The sequence below is a fragment of the Triticum urartu genome, chromosome 6A (genome assembly GCF_056163025.1).
Source record: "Triticum urartu cultivar PI428250 chromosome 6A, HENAU_Tu73, whole genome shotgun sequence".
In the NCBI taxonomy this organism is placed as follows: domain Eukaryota; kingdom Viridiplantae; phylum Streptophyta; class Magnoliopsida; order Poales; family Poaceae; genus Triticum; species Triticum urartu.
The window spans coordinates 39399386-39419911 of NC_141878.1; the positions used below are offsets into that span (position 1 = coordinate 39399386).

Here is a 20526-nt window from a genome sequence, read left to right on the forward strand (position 1 = left end):
CTCCCCCCTCCCCTAGTCCTATTAGGACAAGGAGAGGTGGCCGACCCCCCCTCTCTCTTTTCCCCCTCCGCAAATCCTATTCCAACTAGGATCGGGGGAGGGGGGGAATCCTACTCCCAGAGGGAGTAGGACTCTCCTGGCGCGCCCTCCTTGGCTGGCCAGCCTCCCCCCCCTTAGTCCTTTATATACGGAGGCAGGGGCACCCCAGAGACACACAAGTTGATCCACGTGATCTATTCCTTAGCCGTGTGCGGTGCCCCCAGCCACCATAGTCCTCGATAATACTGTAGCGGAGTTTAGGCGAAGCCCTGCTGCTGTAGTGCATCAAGATCGTCACCACGCCGTCGTGCTGACGGAACTCTTCCCCGACACTTTGCTGGATCGGAGTCCGGGGATCGTCATCGAACTGAACGTGTGCTAGAACTCGGAGGTGTCGTAGTTTCGGTGCTTGATCGGTCGGATCGTGAAGACGTACGACTACATCAACCAAATGCTTCCGTTGTCGATCTACTAGGTATGTAGATCATACTCCCCCTCTCGTTGCTATGCATCACCATGATCTTGCGTGTGCGTAGGAAAATTTTTGAAATTACTACGAAACCCTACAAAAACCCCTCATACCACGGAATATCACCCATGCCTCGTGTTCTTCCCGGGTGTTCAGGATTTCCCAGGGCACGCGTAGGCTCGTCGTTCTCTCTGTTGGGCTCGAACAACCCGGATCGAGCCTCTTCTATTGCAACAAGTAGCTTATCTTCGGCTCCGTCCAGACATGCCTTCTTGGAAACTTTGCCTGTCTTCAGGTCCAACTCCCCCCCATGCGCATAGAACCAAGTCCTGCACCTGGGGGGCCAGCTCAATGTTTCTGGAGTGACACCTGCATCCAGCATCTCTTTCTTGGACTTATCCCACTTAGGCATTCCCACCGCATAGCCACCTGGCCCCAACTTATGGAACTTATCCTTTTTTGCGGCATTGGCCTTGTTTATTCTCGACCGTTCCTTAGATAATTCCGAATCCTTGTATTTCACGAATTCGTCCCAATGAGCACTTTGGTTCTCTAGTGTTCCCTCGAATACTGGAGTCTTCCTTCCTTCGTTGACATACTTGGCCCATTCACGAATCGTGTGGTTCTTGAATGCAACCACCATCTTCCTAAGAGCAGCGTCCTTGACTTTCTCCACATCTGCTTTTGTGAAATGATCTGGTAGGGTGAAATGTTCCATGAGCGTTTCCCAAAGAAAATGTTTTTGTCTGTCGTCGACAAATGTAACTCCTGGACGTGGCTTTGCTGGCTCTCTCCATTCTTGAAGGGAGATCGGGAGTTGGTCCTTCACAAGAACTCCGCACTGACGAACGAACTTGTCCGCAATCTTCTTAGGCGCGAATGGTTCGCCATTAGGTCTGACTGCCTCGATATTGTACTTTACGCCCTCCTTCAACTTTTTGTTCGGGCCTCGTTTCGTCCTGTTGCCTAAAGATTTGCTCGATCCGGATGGCTGAAAGAAGAAAGATCGATTCGTTAATATATCTTCAAGTCATTTAAAACATGTGATGATCACCAGATGCCTGCTTATATAAATATATATACCTCGCCGGTCTTTGTTGTTTCAAGATCAACATTTTCATAGTCATAGTTCATGACTTCATGACTTCATCAATTCGGTCGTCGCGATCGAATATCATATCACCCTCCCCGGTGTTGTTTAGATATTCAGAGCCGTCATAATCTTCTTCATTCTGATCATCATCTGGCCCGCGAGGATTGCGTATGATATTGAACAGGTCCTCTTCTCCCTCTCTGCCGGTATTGTCCGCCATAGGTTTTGTTTAACTAATCGAAAAGAAATATATTCAAATTACAATGCATGTATGCAATCAATTAATAAGGAAAACTGAATCAAACATAGTACATAATAAGCATCATCGAATATAATCTCGAATACGTCGTCTCGAATAATAGATATAATCTCGAATACATCGTCTCGAATAATAGATATAATCTCGAATACATCGTCTCAAATAATAGATATAATCTCGAATACATCGTCTCGAATAATATATAATCTCGAATACATCGTCTCGGATATTATATATCGAGTACATCACTGGCTAGGTAGCTAATAAAGATCGAATACTACAGAAGAATCTAGGACGCTCGCGGTTCCTGTGGCGCGGGCAGTGGACACCCAAAGAGAAGGAACCCTCACAGGATCATAGCTGAAGTGAGATTCCTGAATAAACTACCAGGTATTGGAGAACCTGCCGCCCTCTAACGCAACCATGTAGCGATGGACGTGCTCGTCCTCCTCCCTGACACGGCGACGTACCACCTCCGGCGGGGCCGGCTCCCTCCGCACCGAAACTGGCCCACGCGAACGCCACCAAACGAGATCAGGGTCGACGACGGGACCCGGGGCCGGGTTCCTCATCAAGCGGCGCGCCCCTCCAGGCAGCACCTCCCAGTGCCAGCCCGGCTGAGCCCAGTCCCGGACATGGGTCATCCGGACGTCGTCGCGGACGGGTCGACGGCGAGGATGCGGGACGGGCATCATCGAGAACAAATACTAGCTATATGCCCGCAAAAAGTAACATTTTTTAATGATTGGATTTTGATAACTAAAATTTCTAACATTTCTATATAACTAACATTCCTATAACATTTCTAACAATGCTATATAACTAACATTTCTATAACATTTCTAATATTTCTATAACTGAAAAAAAGAAAAAAGAATTATAACATTTCTATATATATAACTAACATTTGTATAACATTTCTAATATTTCTATAACTAAAAAAAAGAAAAATTTCTAACTTTTTTATAACTATTTCTATAACTAAAAAACAGAAAAATTTATAACAATTCTAACTATTTTATAACTATTTCTATAACTAAAAAACAGAAAAATTTCTAACAATACTAACATTTCTATAACATTTCTAACAATGCTATATAACTAACTATTTCTATAACTAAAAAAAGAAAAATTTCTAACATTTTTATAACTAAAAAACTAAAAAAATGTATGTGTGTGTGCTCACCGGCGAGGCGAGAGGCGACGGGGGGCGGCGACGGGCGCGGCGATGACGGGGATGGCGATGACGGGGACAGGGACGGGGCGGCGACGACGGGGACGGGCCGGGGCGGCGACGACGGGGACGGGGCGGCGATGACGGGGACGGGGACGAGGCGGGACGGGCCGGGACGGCGCGGCGGTGACGACGGGGACGACGAGGACGGGGACGACGGGGCGGCGACGACGGGGACGGGGCGGTGACGAGGGATATGGAGACGGGGGCGGTGGGCGACGGGGCAATTGAGAAGAAGCCGATGAGAAACTGAAATTTTTGAAGTGTTTAGTTATATAGGATGGACCTTTAGTACCGGTTGGAGCCACCAACCGGTAATAAAGGCCTATTTTGGCCAGGCCAAGCAGCGGGAACCGCACCCTTTAGTACCGGGTGGTGGCTCCAACCGGTACTAAAGACCCCCCCCCTTTAGTACCGGTTTGAGCCACCACCCGGTACTAAAGGGGGTGCGCTGGCGCAGGTGCGGTGCGAAATGTTTAGTCCCACCTCGCTAGCCGAGGGGCGTCCGCACTGGTTTATAAGCCCTAGTGCGGTAGCTCCCTCGAGCTCCTCTCCAAAGCAGGCCTACTGGGCCTAAATGTTCTGTGCTGCCCTGTGGACCTACTGGGCCATTGCGGGCCTGCATCCTGGCCCAACAACAGGTTGGGTTTCTAGTCGTATGCAGGCCGCTGTGGCGCAGTAGGTGGGCTTTTTTTGTTTTTTTTTGCTTTATTTATTTTTGTTTGAGTTGTTTTTTTGCTGTATTTAGTGTTTAGTTATATAGGATGGACCTTTAGTACCGGTTGGAGCCACCAACCGGTAATAAAGGCCTGTTTTGGCCAGGCCAAGTGGCGGGAACTGCACCCTTTAGTATCGGGTGGTGGCTCCAACCGGTACTAAAGACCCCCCCTTTAGTACCGGTTTTAGCCACCACCCGGTACTAAAGGGGGTGCACTGGCGCAGGTGCGGTGCGAAATGTTTAGTCCCACCTTGCTAGCCGAGGGGCATCCGCACTGGTTTATAAGCCCCAGTGCGGTAGCTCCCTCGAGCTCCTCTCCAAAGCAGGCCTACTGGGCCTAAATGTTCGGTGCTGCCCTGTGGACCTACTGGGCCATTGCGGGCCTGCATCCTGGCCCAACAACAGGTTGGGTTTCTAGTCGTATGCAGGCCGTTGTGGCGCAGTAGGTGGGCTTTTTTTCTTATTTTTTTGCTTTATTTATTTTTGTTTGAGTTGTTGTTTTTGCTGTATTTAGAGTTTCTTTGTGAATATTTTTGCTTTAGGTACAAAAAATTACAAACTTTCTGTTAGTACCGGTAGTTTACAAATTTGAATAGTTTAAATTTTGATTTATTTGAAATTTGTGTGAATCACTAGTTTGTGAATAACTTAACTTTGAGAATAGATTTTTCAGTGATTCTTTTTTCTTATGTTTAATATTAGTGTGTTTTATCATTATATTCAATTTGGTAATGCTTAGGCCATATAAAAAATGAAATTCCTTTTGTAACGGATGAGTTTTCGTCCCAAACCCTCATACTTCAAAAGAGATTGTCTATTTAGTACACGAAGTGCATCCAGTTTTTGCGGTAACCCTCTCTACTTTTTTGCACATGCTATGTGGGTGAAATTATGATACCATGCCAACTTTCAACCTTTTCTGAGTTCATTTGAAATGCTTTTCAATTTCAGGCTCATTTAGCGTTTCAAATGCTAACACATAACTACCCTAACTATTACAGAGATTCCCTCCTGGGTGTGAAACACAGAAGAAAGTGATGATAGTGAAGCCGATCACATCCCAAATCTTTGGGTGTGAAACTTTTTCTTCGCATGTGTCCCTTTGCGCCGTAACCATGGAAAATCTTCATCATTTAACGGGATGCTCGGGTCAATATTCACTGTGAATGGAGCAATTTCATCAAACTTTTCATAATCTTCTGACATGTCTGTCTTGTCATCCACTCCCACGATGTTTCTCTTCCCAGAAAGAACTATGTGCCGCTTTGGCTCATCGTACGATGCATTCGCTTCCTTATCTTTTCTTTTTCTTGGCTTGGTAGACACGTCCTTCACATAGAAAACCTGTGCCACATCATTGGCTAGGACGAACGGTTCGTCTGCATACGCAAGATTGTTGAGATCCACTGTTGTCATTCCGTACTGCGGGTCTTCCGTTACCCCGCCTTGTGTCATATTGACCCATTTGCACCGAAACAAAGGGACCATCAAACCACGTCGATAGTCAAGTTCCCATATGTCCTGTATATAACCATAATATGTTTCCTTTCCTGTCTTGGTTTCTGCATCAAAGCGGACACCACTGCTTTGGTTGGTGCTCTTCTTATCTTGGGTGATCATGTAAGATGTATTACCATTTATCTCGTACCCTTTGAAAGTCATTATATTCGAAGATGGTAACTGGGACAGCAAGTACATGTCATCTTCAATAGAGGTGTCATGCATGGTACGTGTCTGCAACCAGCTGGCGAAACTCCTGGTTTGTTCACGTGTAATCCAGTCATCAGACCGCTCCGGGTGTTTGGAGCGTAGCAAATTCTTGTGTTCATCCATATATGGAGCCACCAAGGCGGAATTCTGTAGAACTGTGTAGTATGCTTCAGTGAGAGAATGTCTGTCCATACATATTATTTGTTCCCCTCCTAGCATGCCTTTTCCATCCAGTCTGCCCTTATGCCGCGATTCAGGAACACCAATCGGCTTAAGGTCAGGAATAAAGTCAATACAAAACTCAATGACCTCCTCATTTTCATGGCCCTTGGAGATGCTTCCTTCTGGCCTAGCACGGTTATGAACATATTTCTTTAAGACTCCCATGAACCTCTCAAAGGGGAACATATTGTGTAGAAATACAGGACCCAAAACGTTAATCTCTTCGCATAGGTGAACTAGGATGTGTGTCATGATGTTGAAGAAGGATGGTGGGAACACCAACTCGAAACTGACAAGACATTGCACCAAGTCATTCTCTAACCTTGGTATGATTTCTGGATCGATTACCTTCTGAGAGATTGCATTGAGAAATGCACATAGCTTCACAATGGCTAATCAAACGTTTTCCGGTAGAAGCCTCCTCAATGCAACCGGAAGCAGTTGCGTCATAATCACGTGGCAGTCATGAGACTTTAGGTTCTGGAACTTTTTCTCTGCCATGTTTATTATTCCCTTTATATTCGACTAGAAGCCAGACGGTACCTTAATACTAAGCAGGCATTCAAAGAAGATTTCCTTCTCTTCTTTGGTAAGAGCATAGCTTGCATGACCCTGATGTATGCCGTCTTTTCCGTGCATACATTGCTGGTCCTCCCGTGCCTCAGGTGTATCTTTTGTCTTCCCATACACACCCAAGAAGCCAAGCAGGGTCACACAAAGATTCTTCATCACGTGCATCACGTCGATTGCGGATCGGACCTCTAGGTCTTTCCAATAGGGCAGGTCCCAAAATATAGATTTCTTCTTCCACATGGGTGCGCGTCCGTCAGCGTCATTCGGAACAGGTTGTCCACCAGGACCCTTTCCAAAGAGCACCTTCAAATCCTTGACCATATCATGTACATCAGCACCAGTACGGTGGCGAGGCTTCGTCCGATGATCCGCCTCCCCTTTGAAATTCTTGCCTTCCTTTCTTACGGGATGCCTGCTCGGAAGAAATCGACGATGTCCCAGATACACATTCTTCTTACAATTAGCCAAATATATACTGTCGGTATCGTCCAAACAGTGTGTGCATGCGCGGTATCCCTTGTTTGTCTGTCCTGAAAGGTTACTAAGAGCAGGCCAATCATTGATGGTCATGAACAGCAACGCCTTTAGGTCAAATTCTTCCCCCATGTGCTCGTCCCACCTACGTACACCTATTCCATTACACAGTTGTAAGAGTTCTTCAACTAATGGCCTTAGATACACATCAATGACGTTGCCGGGTTGCTTAGGGCCTTGGATGAGCACTAGCATCATAATGAACTTCCGCTTCATGCACAACCAAGGAGGAAGGTTATACAAACATAGAGTCACAGGCCAGGTGCTATGGTTGCTGCTCTGCTCCCCAAAACGATTAATGCCATCTGCGCTTAGACCAAACCATACGTTCCTTGCGTCATCTGCAAACTCCTTCCCGTACTTTCTTTCGATTTTCCTCCACTGCGACCCGTCAGCGGGTACTCTCAACTTTCCGTCTTTCTTACGGTCTTTTCTGTGCCATCGCATCACCTTGGCATGCTATTTGTTTTGGAACAAACGTTTCAACCGTGGTATTATAGGAGCATACGACATCACCTTGGCAGGAATCTTCTTCCTGGGGCGCTCGCCCTCGACATCACCAGGGTCATCGCGGCTGATCTTATAGCGCAATGCACTGCATACCGGGCAAGCGTTCAAATCCTCATACTCACCGCGTAGAGGATGCAATCATTAGGGCATGCATGTATCTTCTTCACCTCTAACCCTAGAGGGCAGACAGCCTTCTTTGCTTGGTACGTACTCTCGGGCAATTCGTTGTCCTTTGGAAGCATATCCTTTATCATTACCAGCAACTTTCCAAATCCCTTGTCAGATACACCATTCTCTGCCTTCCATTGCAGCAATTCCAGTGTGGTGCCCAGCTTTTTCTTGTCACCTTCGCAATTCGGGTACAACATTTTTTTGTGATCCTCTAACATGCGCTGCAACTTCTTCTTCTCCAAATCACTTGCGCAATTTCTCTTTGCATCGGCAATGGCCCGACCTAGATCATCAACGAGCTCATCTGATGCCTCTTCTTCAGCTTCTTCCCGCATTGCCGGCTCAGCTTCTTCCCGCATTACCGGCTCAGCTTCTTCCCTCGTTGTTGTATCATCGTATTCAGGGAACCCATGGCCAGGATAACTGTCGGCGTCCTCTTCTTCTTCATTGTCTTCCATCATAACCCTTCTTTCTCCATGCTTGGTCCAAACATTATAGTGGGGCATGAAACCGGACTCAAACAGGTGGACGTGAATGGTTCTTGACGTAGAGTAATTGTGACCATTCTTACAGCCAGCACATGGACAATGCATAAAACCATTCGCTCGCTTGTTTGCCTCAGCCGCAAGCAGAAAAGTACACACGCCATTAATGAACTCGGGAGAGCATCGGTCATCATACATCCATTGCCGGCTCATCTTCAATACACAGCACCGAAAACATCAAATTAATACAATACATAAAGTTCTTACATAAAGAGCATACAACACTTCAATGCAACAAACATATAACTCTCTAGCTAAAGAATTTAAATGCAACAAAAAATGCGATCAAGATCGCAACTAAGGTAATAATTGATCCAACAGCATAATGATACCAAGCCTCACTATGAATGGCATATTTTCTAATCTTTCTAATCTTCAAGTGCATTTTCTCCATCTTAATCTTGTGATCATCGACGACATCGGCAACATGCAACTCCAATTCCATCTTCTCCCCCTCAATTCTTTTCAAGTTTTCCTTCAAATCCTCATTTTCTCTTTCAACTAAATTTAACCTCTCGACAATAGGGTCGGTTGGAATTTCGGGTTCAACTACCTCCTACATACAAATATTTATGTCAACTTCATGGGCATAATTTGTCATAAACACGAAATGCAATGAATAGTTTTAAAAGAGAATATACCACATCCGAATCATAACCCGGACGAGAGCCGACGGAGACGGATATCAAAACCATGGCACTATGCATAACAAACAATGTATGGGTAAGATAATTATACGAGTAACTATATATCCAAATCACACAAACATCATTTTTTATATAAAACTTCATGAACAAGAGGCTCACCACAAGGTGGTGCCGGCGACGGGACGTTGCGAGCGATCGACGGTGGTTACGATGGAGATTTAGAAGGTACTAAGTAAACCACACCTACATATGCAAAACTAAGTGTTATTTTTGACCTCAAATTGCATATAAATCAAATACTAGCAAATATATATAATTCCTCCCAAATTACTAAACTCAAAAATCAATCACTATATAAAGCATTGCACGAGCTAATCTAGTAATGAGAGATGAAAGGAAAGAATTGCTAACCTTTGTGATCATTTGAATGGATGGGGGCCTTCAAATCTTGGGCAAAATGTGTGATGAGCTTGAGAGGAAGAGGGAAAAGAACAAAGAGGAGAGGGGAAAGGGGAAGAACAGAGCGAGCTCGGGTGGACGAAGGGTCTATGTAGGACGACCTTTAGTACCGGTTCGTGATACGATCCGGTACTAAAGGTGCTGGAGGGGCCCCGGACTGACAACATCCTGCTACCACTCACTTTAGTACCGGTTCGTGGCACGAACCGGTGCTAAAGGTTCGCCCTGAACCGGTACTAATAATAGCGGTCCGGCTAGCCGTTGGAACCGGCACTAATGTATACATTAGTGCCGGCTCAAATTCAAACCAACACTAATGTGCTTCACGTTTGACCATTTTTCTACTAGTGTGCGTTGGCGGCACAGAATCTCCCATCGCCAAAGACGCCCTAACCCTAGATGAAACAAACACAATTGGCCTGCTCACTTGCTTAGTCTTGTCAAATCTCAAATACCTTGTATTCTACGCTACACAAAAAAGGAATTTTTTTTGTAAATCTGGTGTGTAAATGGTGCACCTCCAAATCTTGTCAGAATTTCTCATTTTTTTACATAGCCCAAAATACAAAAAACAAACGATTTGAAAATGTGCACAATATTTTTTTGAACTTGAAAATTTGCACAATTGTAGGATACAGTATTGGCTACATCTAGATTTATTTTTAGATTTTTTAAAACTTTAAAATACATTTGATTTTTAAAAACAATTAAAGGGCTGCATGTAGCCTGTACAAAAATGCCTTTTTTAGTGAGCCCCATGCTATTGTGCGGTGGGGAGCTGAATATTTCTAACCAATGGATGTGGAAGACATTTTAAAGATCTGTACATCTCCAAGGCAAAGAGAGGATTTTATAGCATGGCAAGCTGCGCGGACAGACGTATTTACTGTTCGAAGTGCCTATCGTCTCGCAGTTTGGAGGTGGTGCTTCTAGTTCCAATCCGGATGGATTGAGGAGGTTGTGGGATTTGATTTGGCAAGCAAAGGTTCCACAAGAAAAATGAAAATTCGCGCATGGAAGGCATGCTCGACAGCACTGGCAACAACGAAAGTAAAATCAGATCATCATTTGCAAACGAGGGCGTCGTGTCCCACGTGTGGCGTGCATACTGAATCATCGTTTCATACTCTAGTTACTTGTGATCATGCAACTCGGCTATGGGATTGTATGCGTCTGGTCTGGCCACTTCTGGCTAGGGAGTCGTTGCGGGGTATTGGATAGGAGGGATGGACTAACGAGCAGCTTGGCTCGTTAAGCTCGTACCTGTTAAGCTCGTGCTCGTTAAGGCTCGGCTCGTTAAGCTCGTTAAGATTAACGAGTAGAAAACCCTGCTCGGCTCGGCTCGTTTGAAACTCGTTAAGCTTGTAAGCGCTTGTTAACAGATTATAATGTGTTCTGATATGCAGGATGAATGTGTATGTGTGGTTTTTAAGATGAAATATGGTGACTACCAGAAGAAATGCACTAATTTGTTGCCTCATATGTCGATTAGATTAAATTGATGGGCTGAGGTGCTACAAAAAGTTTGTCACGTAAAATGAAAATATGTGTTATGTTGTTACTAACGAGCTTAATGAGTTACTAATGAAACTTGTTAACTCGTTCGTTAAGCTCATTAAGCTTAATGAGCTGAAATCAGTGATTGGCTCAGTTCATTAAAAAACGAGCTCCGAGCTTAACAAGCTGAACTATCGAGTGCTTATTAAGCTCGCGAGCTACGAGCTTTTGGTCCAGCCCTAGGACTGGCTTCTTTATGTCCTCGATGGATGCCAGCAAAATGTAGGCAACATGGTACTTCTTATTTGGCGTATATGGCAACTAAGGAATGATGCTATGCATGGAAAGTAAGTCCCTCCCGTTACTACTTCGGTGGAATTCCTACGAAGCTAGTTGCAGTCTCTTGTTCATCCTTGTAGCTTTTCAACGAAGGAGATGCTGAATGGAAAAATACCCCTGGTCGTTGAAGTTGAGATGTCGAGACTTGTGTCCATTGATACCCCTCTTACATTTTTTTTGGAAATGGAGGTAAACCCCCGGTCTCTGCATCATGATGATGCATGCAGCCCTTTTATTAAAAATTCAGAAAGTATCTTTAAAAGGTCGCAAACGGAGCAAAATCGAAGCATATAAATCTGAAAAAATAGAAATGGCCTAACAACAACCGATACGGTGAAAATAAGGACAAGCTCTCTAGCCGTCTATCCTGTTATGCGAACACCATCCGAACCAGTTGAATATAGCCCGAGCCACCATCTCCCATTGGTTGCACCCAGTAACCAAAGGCTCCCTGGAGTCCATAGGAGTGAGTAAGGACCACGTACGGATCCAAGCTGTAGCTCTGAAGATAACCTGCAAAAAAGTTAAGTTGTGTTGTCTGTTAAAAATCATATCATTTCTGCAGTTCCATATAGCCCATAGTAACGCATATATTCCAATCCGAATACAAGCTGCCGTAATCTGTTCAACCCCAACTAACCACGTCCCAAACAAAGACGCAATATCTACTGGGGGATTAATATTAAAAGCTATATGAATTGTTCTCCAAAGTAACTTGGCAAGTGGGCATTCAATGAATAAATGTTGTATTGTCTCATCCTGAGCACAAAAACAACACCGCGAGTTGCCTACCCATCGCCTCTTAAGTAAGTTGTCCTTTATGAGTATTACTTGTTTGTGGACAAACCACATAAAAAATTTAATCCGCAACGGAACCTTAACCTTCCATATATGAAGTGACCTTGAGAGGGGGCCAGAATTAATCAAATCCGTATAAAAGGATTTCACCGTAAATATCCCATTTTTAGTTAACTTCCATTGTGTAGAGTCCGGCACGTCGGCGAGTCGAACTTCAATCAACCTCCGAACCAAGTGCATCCAGACTGTCCATCTCGCACCCACTAACGTACGTCTGAACTGGATATTCAAGGGAATAATTTGAAGGACGATACCTACGTAATCTTCCTTACGTTGCACAATATTGTAAACGGTATGATATAGTAAGGCCAAAGGTGTCTCTCCTAACCATGTATCCTCCCAAAATCTTGTTGATATCCCGTTGCCAACCAAGAATTTGACCCTACGAAAGAACATATACCCCAATGTATAAGGTTGGGCTTTCGGTAGATGGTGCTTTCTCAAGTGTGGATGACACTGTAGCGGTGGGCATGATACTTCGGAAACATGATGGGACGATAATCTTCGTGGCTTACTGGTATTTGTTTCACTGCAATGATGCGTTAGAAGGAGAGATTCTTGCTATGATGCATGGCATGGCGCTAGCTCTGTGACACACGGAACTTCCGGTCATTGTGTAGTCGAACTCGTCCACGACCTACCCATCTTCAGTGATGGGTCACTAATACGGTCTCCATATGGACATCTAGCGTTGGAGATTCTTGCCTTATGAGAGGTTCGGTAGTTTATTTCGCAAAAGCTTCATCGTTTTTAGAATAGAGTGACAGATTGTTTAGCAAGGTATAGCTGTACTGAATGTAGCACTGCTGTTTGGCTACCCAGAGAGCCTCCATGTACTGAGAAATTCTCGCCTCTGCATCGTAACTTTATAATTTTCGAATAAAACTGTTTTCACCTTGCAAAAATAAAATAAAATTGGCAGACCTCCGTCGACATGTATTATGCAAAATCCTTCGGCCGGCTGCTTCCAGTTTTTTCTAGTTGATGGCTGCTTCCAGATAGTTTTCTTTTTTTGAGGTGATGCACTGATGCTTCCAGATTTTTTTTGAGGGGATGATTTAGATAGTTGATAAAGGCTCGTGTGGACAAAGTAAGAGCATCTCCAACTGCGCCCCAAACAAGCCACCTCAAGGCTCTTTTTTATCGCCGGCGCTAAAAAATCGGCCTAGCCGCGTCCTCAGAAGCCCATTTTTCACCGGCCAGGGTTAAATTTGGCGTCGGCGGACCAGGCCAAACCTGACGTGCTAGGGGGCGCCACGGGGCACCGGGCGAAACGGTTTTGGCGCGAAGCCTGGCGGGCCCGCCGAGTCAGTGACCGGGCGCGCTCGTCGTCCTCATCGCCTCGGTTTCCCGCAGGGAAGCAATGCCAAGGCTGCCGCGCCGGTCAGCCTTCCATTGATGCCTCACGGGCACCACAGTGAAGGGGTGGCGACGCGCGTCCCGCCCGCTTCCGCCACGCTTACGCACGCATGCCGCACCCCGCCGCTATAAAAGCCGACCCTCCCTAGCGAGTGAGAGCACACCCTCCATTGCCACAGAACTCTCTCCCCCTCTCGACCTGTCAGGGCCGACACGCGTCTGTCCTCTCTCCCCCCGACGACGAGCATGGCCGAGCGCTACCCAGGCAATGGTGCGGCGGCCAACGGCATCGGCCACTGCCACCTCCATGAGGATGAGGCACGCCTCCTCTACGAGGCTGACTACCTGGCACTGCCGGACATACGGGTGCCGGGCGCTTGGAGGTTCAGCGCCGGCGGCATCCCGATGCCTCCAGCGCCCACTGGAGCTGATCGGCGCGCCAAAACCACGCGCATCCGGTCCTCACTGCCGGCCGCGACACGGAACTAGCCGAGGTACGCCCTCGACAAAAACGTGTTGTGGACTGCGTACTTCGACCGGCGTCACGCGAAGCAGCTCGCCTCCACCAACGGCGTCGAGCCCCACGGCCACCTCAACTCCGACTGGCGGCATCAATGGTGGGGCGTCCTCGGCCGCACCCTCGAGGCCGTCCTTGAGTACATTGAGGCCGGCAACACACCGCGCCTGGAGTACCCAGCGCCCCCCTCCTTCTCTCGCCGCCGCGGCAGCTCTTGGACGCCGCGGCGAATGGATATGGAGAGCTCCTCGTCGTCGGGCTCCCTCTACTCCGGCTCGCCGGCGCTGCGCCCTGTCAAGCCGGAACCACAAGAGATGCCGCTTAGGCACCGCACCGCGGCGGCGCTCTCGTTATCAACGAGGGCGGTCGTGGCCCCTCTCCTCCCTTTTCGCGCCTCACCCGACCAAAGACCGAGCCGGGGCTGCTCCCCGTGAAGAAGGAGCACGAGGCCATGGCCGCTGCCGCCGATACCGCTCTCAAATGGGCGAGGGAGGACTACGTCCGCGAGGAGATGGCGCGCCAGCGCTGTGCCCTCGAGGATCGCCGCCTGGCACCGCGGCCGCGAGGTGGGCGGAATCGTCTTCCTCGACAACAGCGACGAGGAGGCGCTCGAGCCGTCCAACCCCCCACGCATCGGCAACGCTGGTCAGGGATGCAGCAGGGACAGTGGTGGCACGCAGGGCGGCAACGACGATGACGGCGGCGACTACACCAAGATGTAGAGGTTGCTCGGCATGTAGAAGGCGGGCGGAGGCGTCGGCGGCAGCTTTAGTATTATTTAGTAGTATTAGTATTTAGTAGTCATATTTAGCTGTTTTTAATTTATGTTTTCAGTTTTTTATACAAATATCAATGAAATTGTCTAGTTTGGCCGAATTTGTGTTGCGTTTGGCCAAATTTCGACCGAGTTTAGTATTCAAAAAACGGCATCTCGGGCCGACCTTGGGGTGCCAGTTGGGAAACCGACCGTCCCCACGCCGATTTTTCGCCGACGCGCCCCCAGGCGATGCTATTTCAAGCCCATGGTGCCCGAACGAGTGGAGATGCCACGTGTCCAAGCATGTTATTTGTAGGCCGTGTCAGTGCCCAATCATGGGCTGGCGGAGCCCGTATGAACATGTACTTAGGATATGTTTGGTTCTTGTCCGTGTCAATATTGGATTGCCAATTATTTGGCGAGGGATTCCTTCGCCCAGGGTTGGCCAAAGATTTGGCAAGAATCGGTGAAGGAAGGAACAAAAGACTCGTTGTGTAGTCAAATACGTATTTGCCAACAAACCAAACAAAGGATTTGGCATAACCAATATATTGGTGGGTTCGGGCGATTTGCTTTCTGAGCTCCGAGCTCAGAAAGCAAATCGCCCGAACCCTACAATCACCCTCTTCATCCCCGCCGGTAGGCCTCGGATCTGTTGTTAAGACAAAAAAGAGGATTGTTCTTCCGTTCAAGGGATTTGCCTGGCCGCCTGGCGAGGAAAAGCCATCTTCCGATATGTCTGACTCTTCCCATGGACCGCAGCAGCCCAACGAGTATGACACCAAAGCTTTTGCTCTTTTGCTGTCTGTCTCTCCATCTAGTTGAAATCCCATGTAGTATTTATATATCTTCTAGCATAGCAGTATAGCACACAACCGTTCTTGTACCCACTGACCGAGCCTCCCCACTGCAGGGTTCCAAAGCCTTGGGACACCAACCATGTCTTGGCCTGGAGAGACCCCGGTTTGCCTACACCAGTTTATGTCAGAATGGATCGTTCTGCAGTTTTTCACACGTATCCTGCTCTGGGGGGGCCGTTCCAGAGCCTTGATGACGTTCAAAGTGCTGTTGTTGCCTATGCTTGTCGCAATAGCATGGCCATGTAATGTTCTTATCTCTCTCTCTCTCTCTCTCTCTCTCTCTCTCTCAAAAGAAAAATCGTTTACCTTCTCTGAAGAACGAACATCTACTAATAATATATGCTTTGATCTAAAATTAGGCCTGACGAACTTCCACACAAGGAGCGTGTTATACGTGAATTTCTTTACTGGCCGGATGGTACAAGGAAGGTCTGTACAAGGGTTCAGACAGCCAACGGGGAACAGGAGAAGCTTCGAAGACTGGTTGAAGCTTTACTGGACAAGCAGAACGATGATAAGGTTCATTCTCTGTCCACCCCGCTCGCCTTCACTCTGTCCTGCTACCAGGCTTGTGTTGTATTTTATTGTCAGTGCTTTGTCCATGCAACAGTACTGATCCAATCCATGCTTGTTCTAGGATCGTGCAGATGAACTCAAAGATATTGTTCATTGGCAAGCAATCTGCGAAGGAGTCGGTAAATGGTACTATCATCTCAATATCACTGTGAAGACTAATGGAGCTGCTGCTGATGCGGGCAGTGCCAATCTGTTCTTCGCTGAAGTCGCACGTGATCAGAACCATACGCTTGGATATTATATCAGCACTTTCTTTAGGGTTAACACTGACAGCAAGGGTACGTAGTTTACACTCTTATCTCAAATTATGCATTTTTGGAATACTATTTGAAATTAGCTGTTAGATATAGATCAGGTCGGTACGCTAGGGTATTTTCTCAGCATTTTCTGTGGGGTTAACGCTGACGGCGAGGACAGTTTACACTCTTATCTCAAATTAGGCATTTTTGGTATAGTGTTTGAAGTTAGCTTTTAGATATAATATATAATAATTGTGAATATTTTTCTGGTTTATTGTGGAGCCCTTACTGCTGACCTGTTTGTCTGCCCTTCATGCCATTTTATAGCATACATAGCTTTATGTTTGTAATATCGCAATCCAACTGGTTCACGCACAGCCATTTGTAGGTGCTGCAATCATGCATTTTCTTGCCACTTATTCAGCTATTCTCGTTGTATCTGAGCCAGGCTAGTTATCTGACACTTAAATGACAAATTTCCTACCTGTCTTTAGATGATGAAGCTATCTGTCATGGCTGTATAAACAATGGAAGTACTGATATGAAGCACCCCCCTGCTGGTTTATTCAAAGGAGGCCACGTGGACATCCGTTTCCCAATTGGTTTTGGTCCTTGTAATGACAAGCAGTGGCGCGTCTCCCATAACACTGTACGGTGATCTATGTACTGGCTAGCGTTTTAGTATCTTCAATGTTACATATCTGTGGTCTGTCTTTCACAGTTGCATATATATTTTTGCTGCGTCAATGTTAACTATGTGTTTTTTCCTTGGGTGCAGGAAGTTGAGGATGAAGAACTGATAAAAGAAGAGGAGGAAAGGATAAGAGACAGCTTTGATGTAATTTCATAAGTCATAACTGTGTGGTAAATAACCATTTTGCGGCAACACTTGACTAATTGTTTCTTCTACGTTTATTATCTTCTGAAGTACCTTGAAGATGCTGTATTTTGGGAGAATATCCGCCACAAACGTCTTCATTCTCGCATATGGGAATCAGAGACGAATATGCAGGTTCGAGTCCCAATCTCCTTCAATTTGTTACAGTAGTTGTGTCTGTCAAGTTTTTGTCCGTTTCCCATGTGAATTTTTAGATGTTTTAGAATAAGAATGCCTGAAAGCTCCTGGATGCATGTTGGTAGTTACCAAACTGTTTATAGTTCCGAGCCTGTTTTCCGGCGACCTGCTTGTGAGAAGAATAAGGCACTTACCTCTGAACTGCTCAGTAGTTCGCTCGTTCTTGTATCCCCTGAAACTTGATGATTGTTCTGAGGTCACTAAATCTGTTTGTTGTCCATTTTTGGTGTTTGAAACGGGTCTGCTATTTGTTTTCTTTTGCTCTTTTAGTTGTGCCATGCACAAGATTAGTTGTGCCGTTGCATGTTTTTGTGTAGATAACTCCATATACTTGTTGACTGCGCTGAGAAAAGTAGTGTTCCTGATGTGATTTTGAAAATTGGACCACTGTGCAATCAAGAACCCTTGTTGTTCTGTAACAGGACTGGAATAAAACTTCAGTCCTTACCGTCACTATATATTTCGCCATCAGCCACCTTTTTTGGATGTCAGTCGTCTGCAGTTCTCTATCTCTATTGTCTTTTGGAGGCACTGCATGTGTTTGGAAGTGTTGAATATGCGACATCACTGTGAACTCATCTTGTATTCAAATTCTGTGTTCTTCACTAGTTTTTTTTCATTGCTGCCATTTTATAGAGGATGAAGAAAGGGCTTCCTCTAAAGACTGAAGCGTGAAGATAAACCCTGCTTATTACCACCTGCTTTCAGTAGTTTGAACTCAGTGGAGCTTTTGAGTAATTATCGTTCGTGAACTTGTTACCAAGTTAAACACTCAACTTATGCTAGCTATTATGAGTTTATGACGCTTGTGTGTAATGTTATATGTGAACAAGGCTCGAAGATTTCTCCAGTTTCTTGTGTGTATTTGGAGAGCATATCAAATGGAACTTCATGAAGTTTCTAGTTGACAAAGAGGGGCACGTCATGAATCAGTATGTGCTGACCTGCTCCACCAGAACGGTAATTCACTTGGCGAATGTTGTTTCCACAGAATGACATCAAGAAGCCGTTGGAGGTTTGAGGTATCTCCAGGGAAGATCGTGCAATCGGCGTGTCGTGTGTATGTTACCATCTGTTCTTTACAATGTTGTATGTACTCGACCTTTGGATGCGCGGCCGCGTCCTCCGCTTCGACAAGGTCGGATGCAGTACCGCTGATCCGGATGCTGATGTGCGGTATAACGATCTCGTGCATGACGTCCTGGTGCGGCGCGCCAACAGCGGCGCCTCCGTGGACACGCTCAAGGTGAGCAGCTGGCTCTGGCCCGGCGATGCGCGCGCCCAAGTCTGGCTGCACCGCGCCATGGAGCTCGCGGTTAGTTCCCTAGCCTTCCACCTGCAGACGCCAGAGAGGGAGAGGGTGCCGGGGCAAACGATGGGCGAGCTGCGGCCCAGGCTGACGCTGCCTAGTTCCACAGGGGCGACGTCCATGTCGCTGGAGTTAGATAACGCTCTCCTTCTGCTTCCGCCCACGGTCGAGTTCCATGCGCTAACGGACCTGACCCTCTGCGCCATAAGATTCACCGAGGTCAACGGCGGCCGCCTCAGCAGCCTTCTGTCCTCGTCCTCCTGCTGCCCGAGGCTGCAAAGGCTAACACTCAAGAAGCTGGCCTGGCTGCCGGAGCTACAGCTCAATGGCAGTGCGCTGGAGATCCTGCACCTGGAGGACCTGTCCGTGAGGGGTGTGCTGGATGTGAACGCCTCACGGCTCTCGGTGCTCCACGTGGACGGCTACTTCATGGACTGCTACAACCATGCCCCCTAACAGCCTCACCATCCGGGCACCGGCGCTGCAGACACTCGATCTCTCCCTCAACATCAACTATTGCCAGCTCGAACGCCAAAGCCACGCGATCCAACTACTGCAAGAATGCAGTCCCATCCATCGCCACGTCCTAAGCATACATGTTCCAAAAGTACGTAATTAATCTCATGCATTTTGCTCCCTCCGTCCCATAATATACGCTCGAGTGGTGGGAATATTTTTTTTTGTGGTGGTGGTGGCATTGGTGGGGGATTGTTCAACATATACTCCCTCTGTCCCATAATATACGCTTTTATAACATTCAATATACTCACATATTAAAGATAATAATATCTTATATTATGAGATGAAGGGAGTAATTAGTACTATATAACCTTTAACGAATTATGTATTCCATATACAGAAGCTAAAGAAAAGTGTGGCAGAGGATCAATTGGAAGAGATGCCCAAACTCCCTAGCATCACAAACCTAACCTTAAAATATTACTCAAAAAATAGCCACTGCTTTGAAGCATGTGTGACCACTCTCCTGGCTTGATGCAGCAACCTCCGGCATCTCCGACTAGACAACTTTATCCACAAGCTGAGTTTTTAACGTTTCATATAGTACCCCATACGCTATTTAGAGCATTGATTATGCCTTCAATGTCACTAATTGTATTTCTCGGTTTGAATTGAATGGATCACCACCAAAGTATGGTCCTCCCTGTGATGTGGGGTGCAGCACCTGCGACCTCCATGGGAGCTGGAAAGATAATGTGATCTCGTTGGACCGCCTCCAAGAGGTGGAGTTCAGTGGCTTCTCTGGGCAGGAGTACTGCCTCGACATGGTGCAACTGTTGTTCACTAGCGCGCCCACATTGGAGAGGATGCTCTTGACCACTCATGTATCTACAGAAGGTTGTTCACGCCCACCAACAGTTGCCATGGAATCATTAGAGTTGAGGCTGCCACGTGGGATGGGGAAGTGGACGGCTCACCCATCCGCTAACATGACAACGCTCGAGTGGACACCCGCTTCGTTGATGATGCTCGCCGGAGCAGTAGATGCATGAACTACAATCTTGCAACTTATAGTGAAACCTTTTTGTGTGCATGGTGAATTCCAGAGTGCATGCATGCCAAACATTTAATAAGAGATCCTTGTGTTTGTGTTTCAAATGTTTAGACAGAAAACTTTTGGTGATTTAGAAGGTGGGAGGCCGGTGCCTCATATGAAGCTTAGTAGTCCATGATATTTTTTATGTTGAATACATTGTTTAGGCAGCTGCAAATTCATGCTTGTTTTGCTTCAAGCTCACGAGGTACATGATGCAATGACTTTACATTTGTATTGTAAATGTTGTGTTTGTGTTGAAGACTTTTTTCATGGATTCTGTGTTGCATGCACACGAATGACTTTCTCATTGATTCGTTGTGACAAACGAGAATTGTTGCTACTAATGGACTTGTGTTGCATGGGTGTGTGCTAAGTTTTCCAACAATATTCATGCTTTGTGCC

At 46.5% G+C, this 20526-nt stretch overlaps 1 protein-coding gene and 1 pseudogene across 1 annotated transcript; both read left to right on the forward strand.

The window, feature by feature from the left end:
• The first annotated feature begins 13482 nt into the window (after positions 1–13482).
• LOC147963644 (uncharacterized) lies at positions 13483–14619 on the forward strand (annotated as a pseudogene).
• A 226-nt stretch (positions 14620–14845) lies between these two features.
• Positions 14846–18281, forward strand: LOC147963645 (uncharacterized). The gene is made up of 9 exons (XM_087529650.1): positions 14846–14872; positions 15204–15271; positions 15424–15612; positions 15730–15889; positions 16008–16224; positions 16680–16834; positions 16964–17023; positions 17114–17197; positions 18252–18281. The coding sequence occupies exons 1-9, from the start codon at positions 14846–14848 to the stop codon at positions 18279–18281; spliced, it is 990 nt and encodes a 329-aa protein (XP_087385776.1).
• Positions 18282–20526: the final 2245 nt, after the last annotated feature.

Coding starts and splice junctions, on each gene's coding strand:
- LOC147963645 (XM_087529650.1), top strand. CDS start 14,846: ATGGGCTGGCGGAGCCCGTATGAACAT. Junction 16,225..16,679: donor GGTTAACACTGACAGCAAGG/GTACGTAGTTTA, acceptor ACCTGTCTTTAG/ATGATGAAGCTATCTGTCAT. Junction 16,835..16,963: donor GGCGCGTCTCCCATAACACT/GTACGGTGATCT, acceptor CCTTGGGTGCAG/GAAGTTGAGGATGAAGAACT.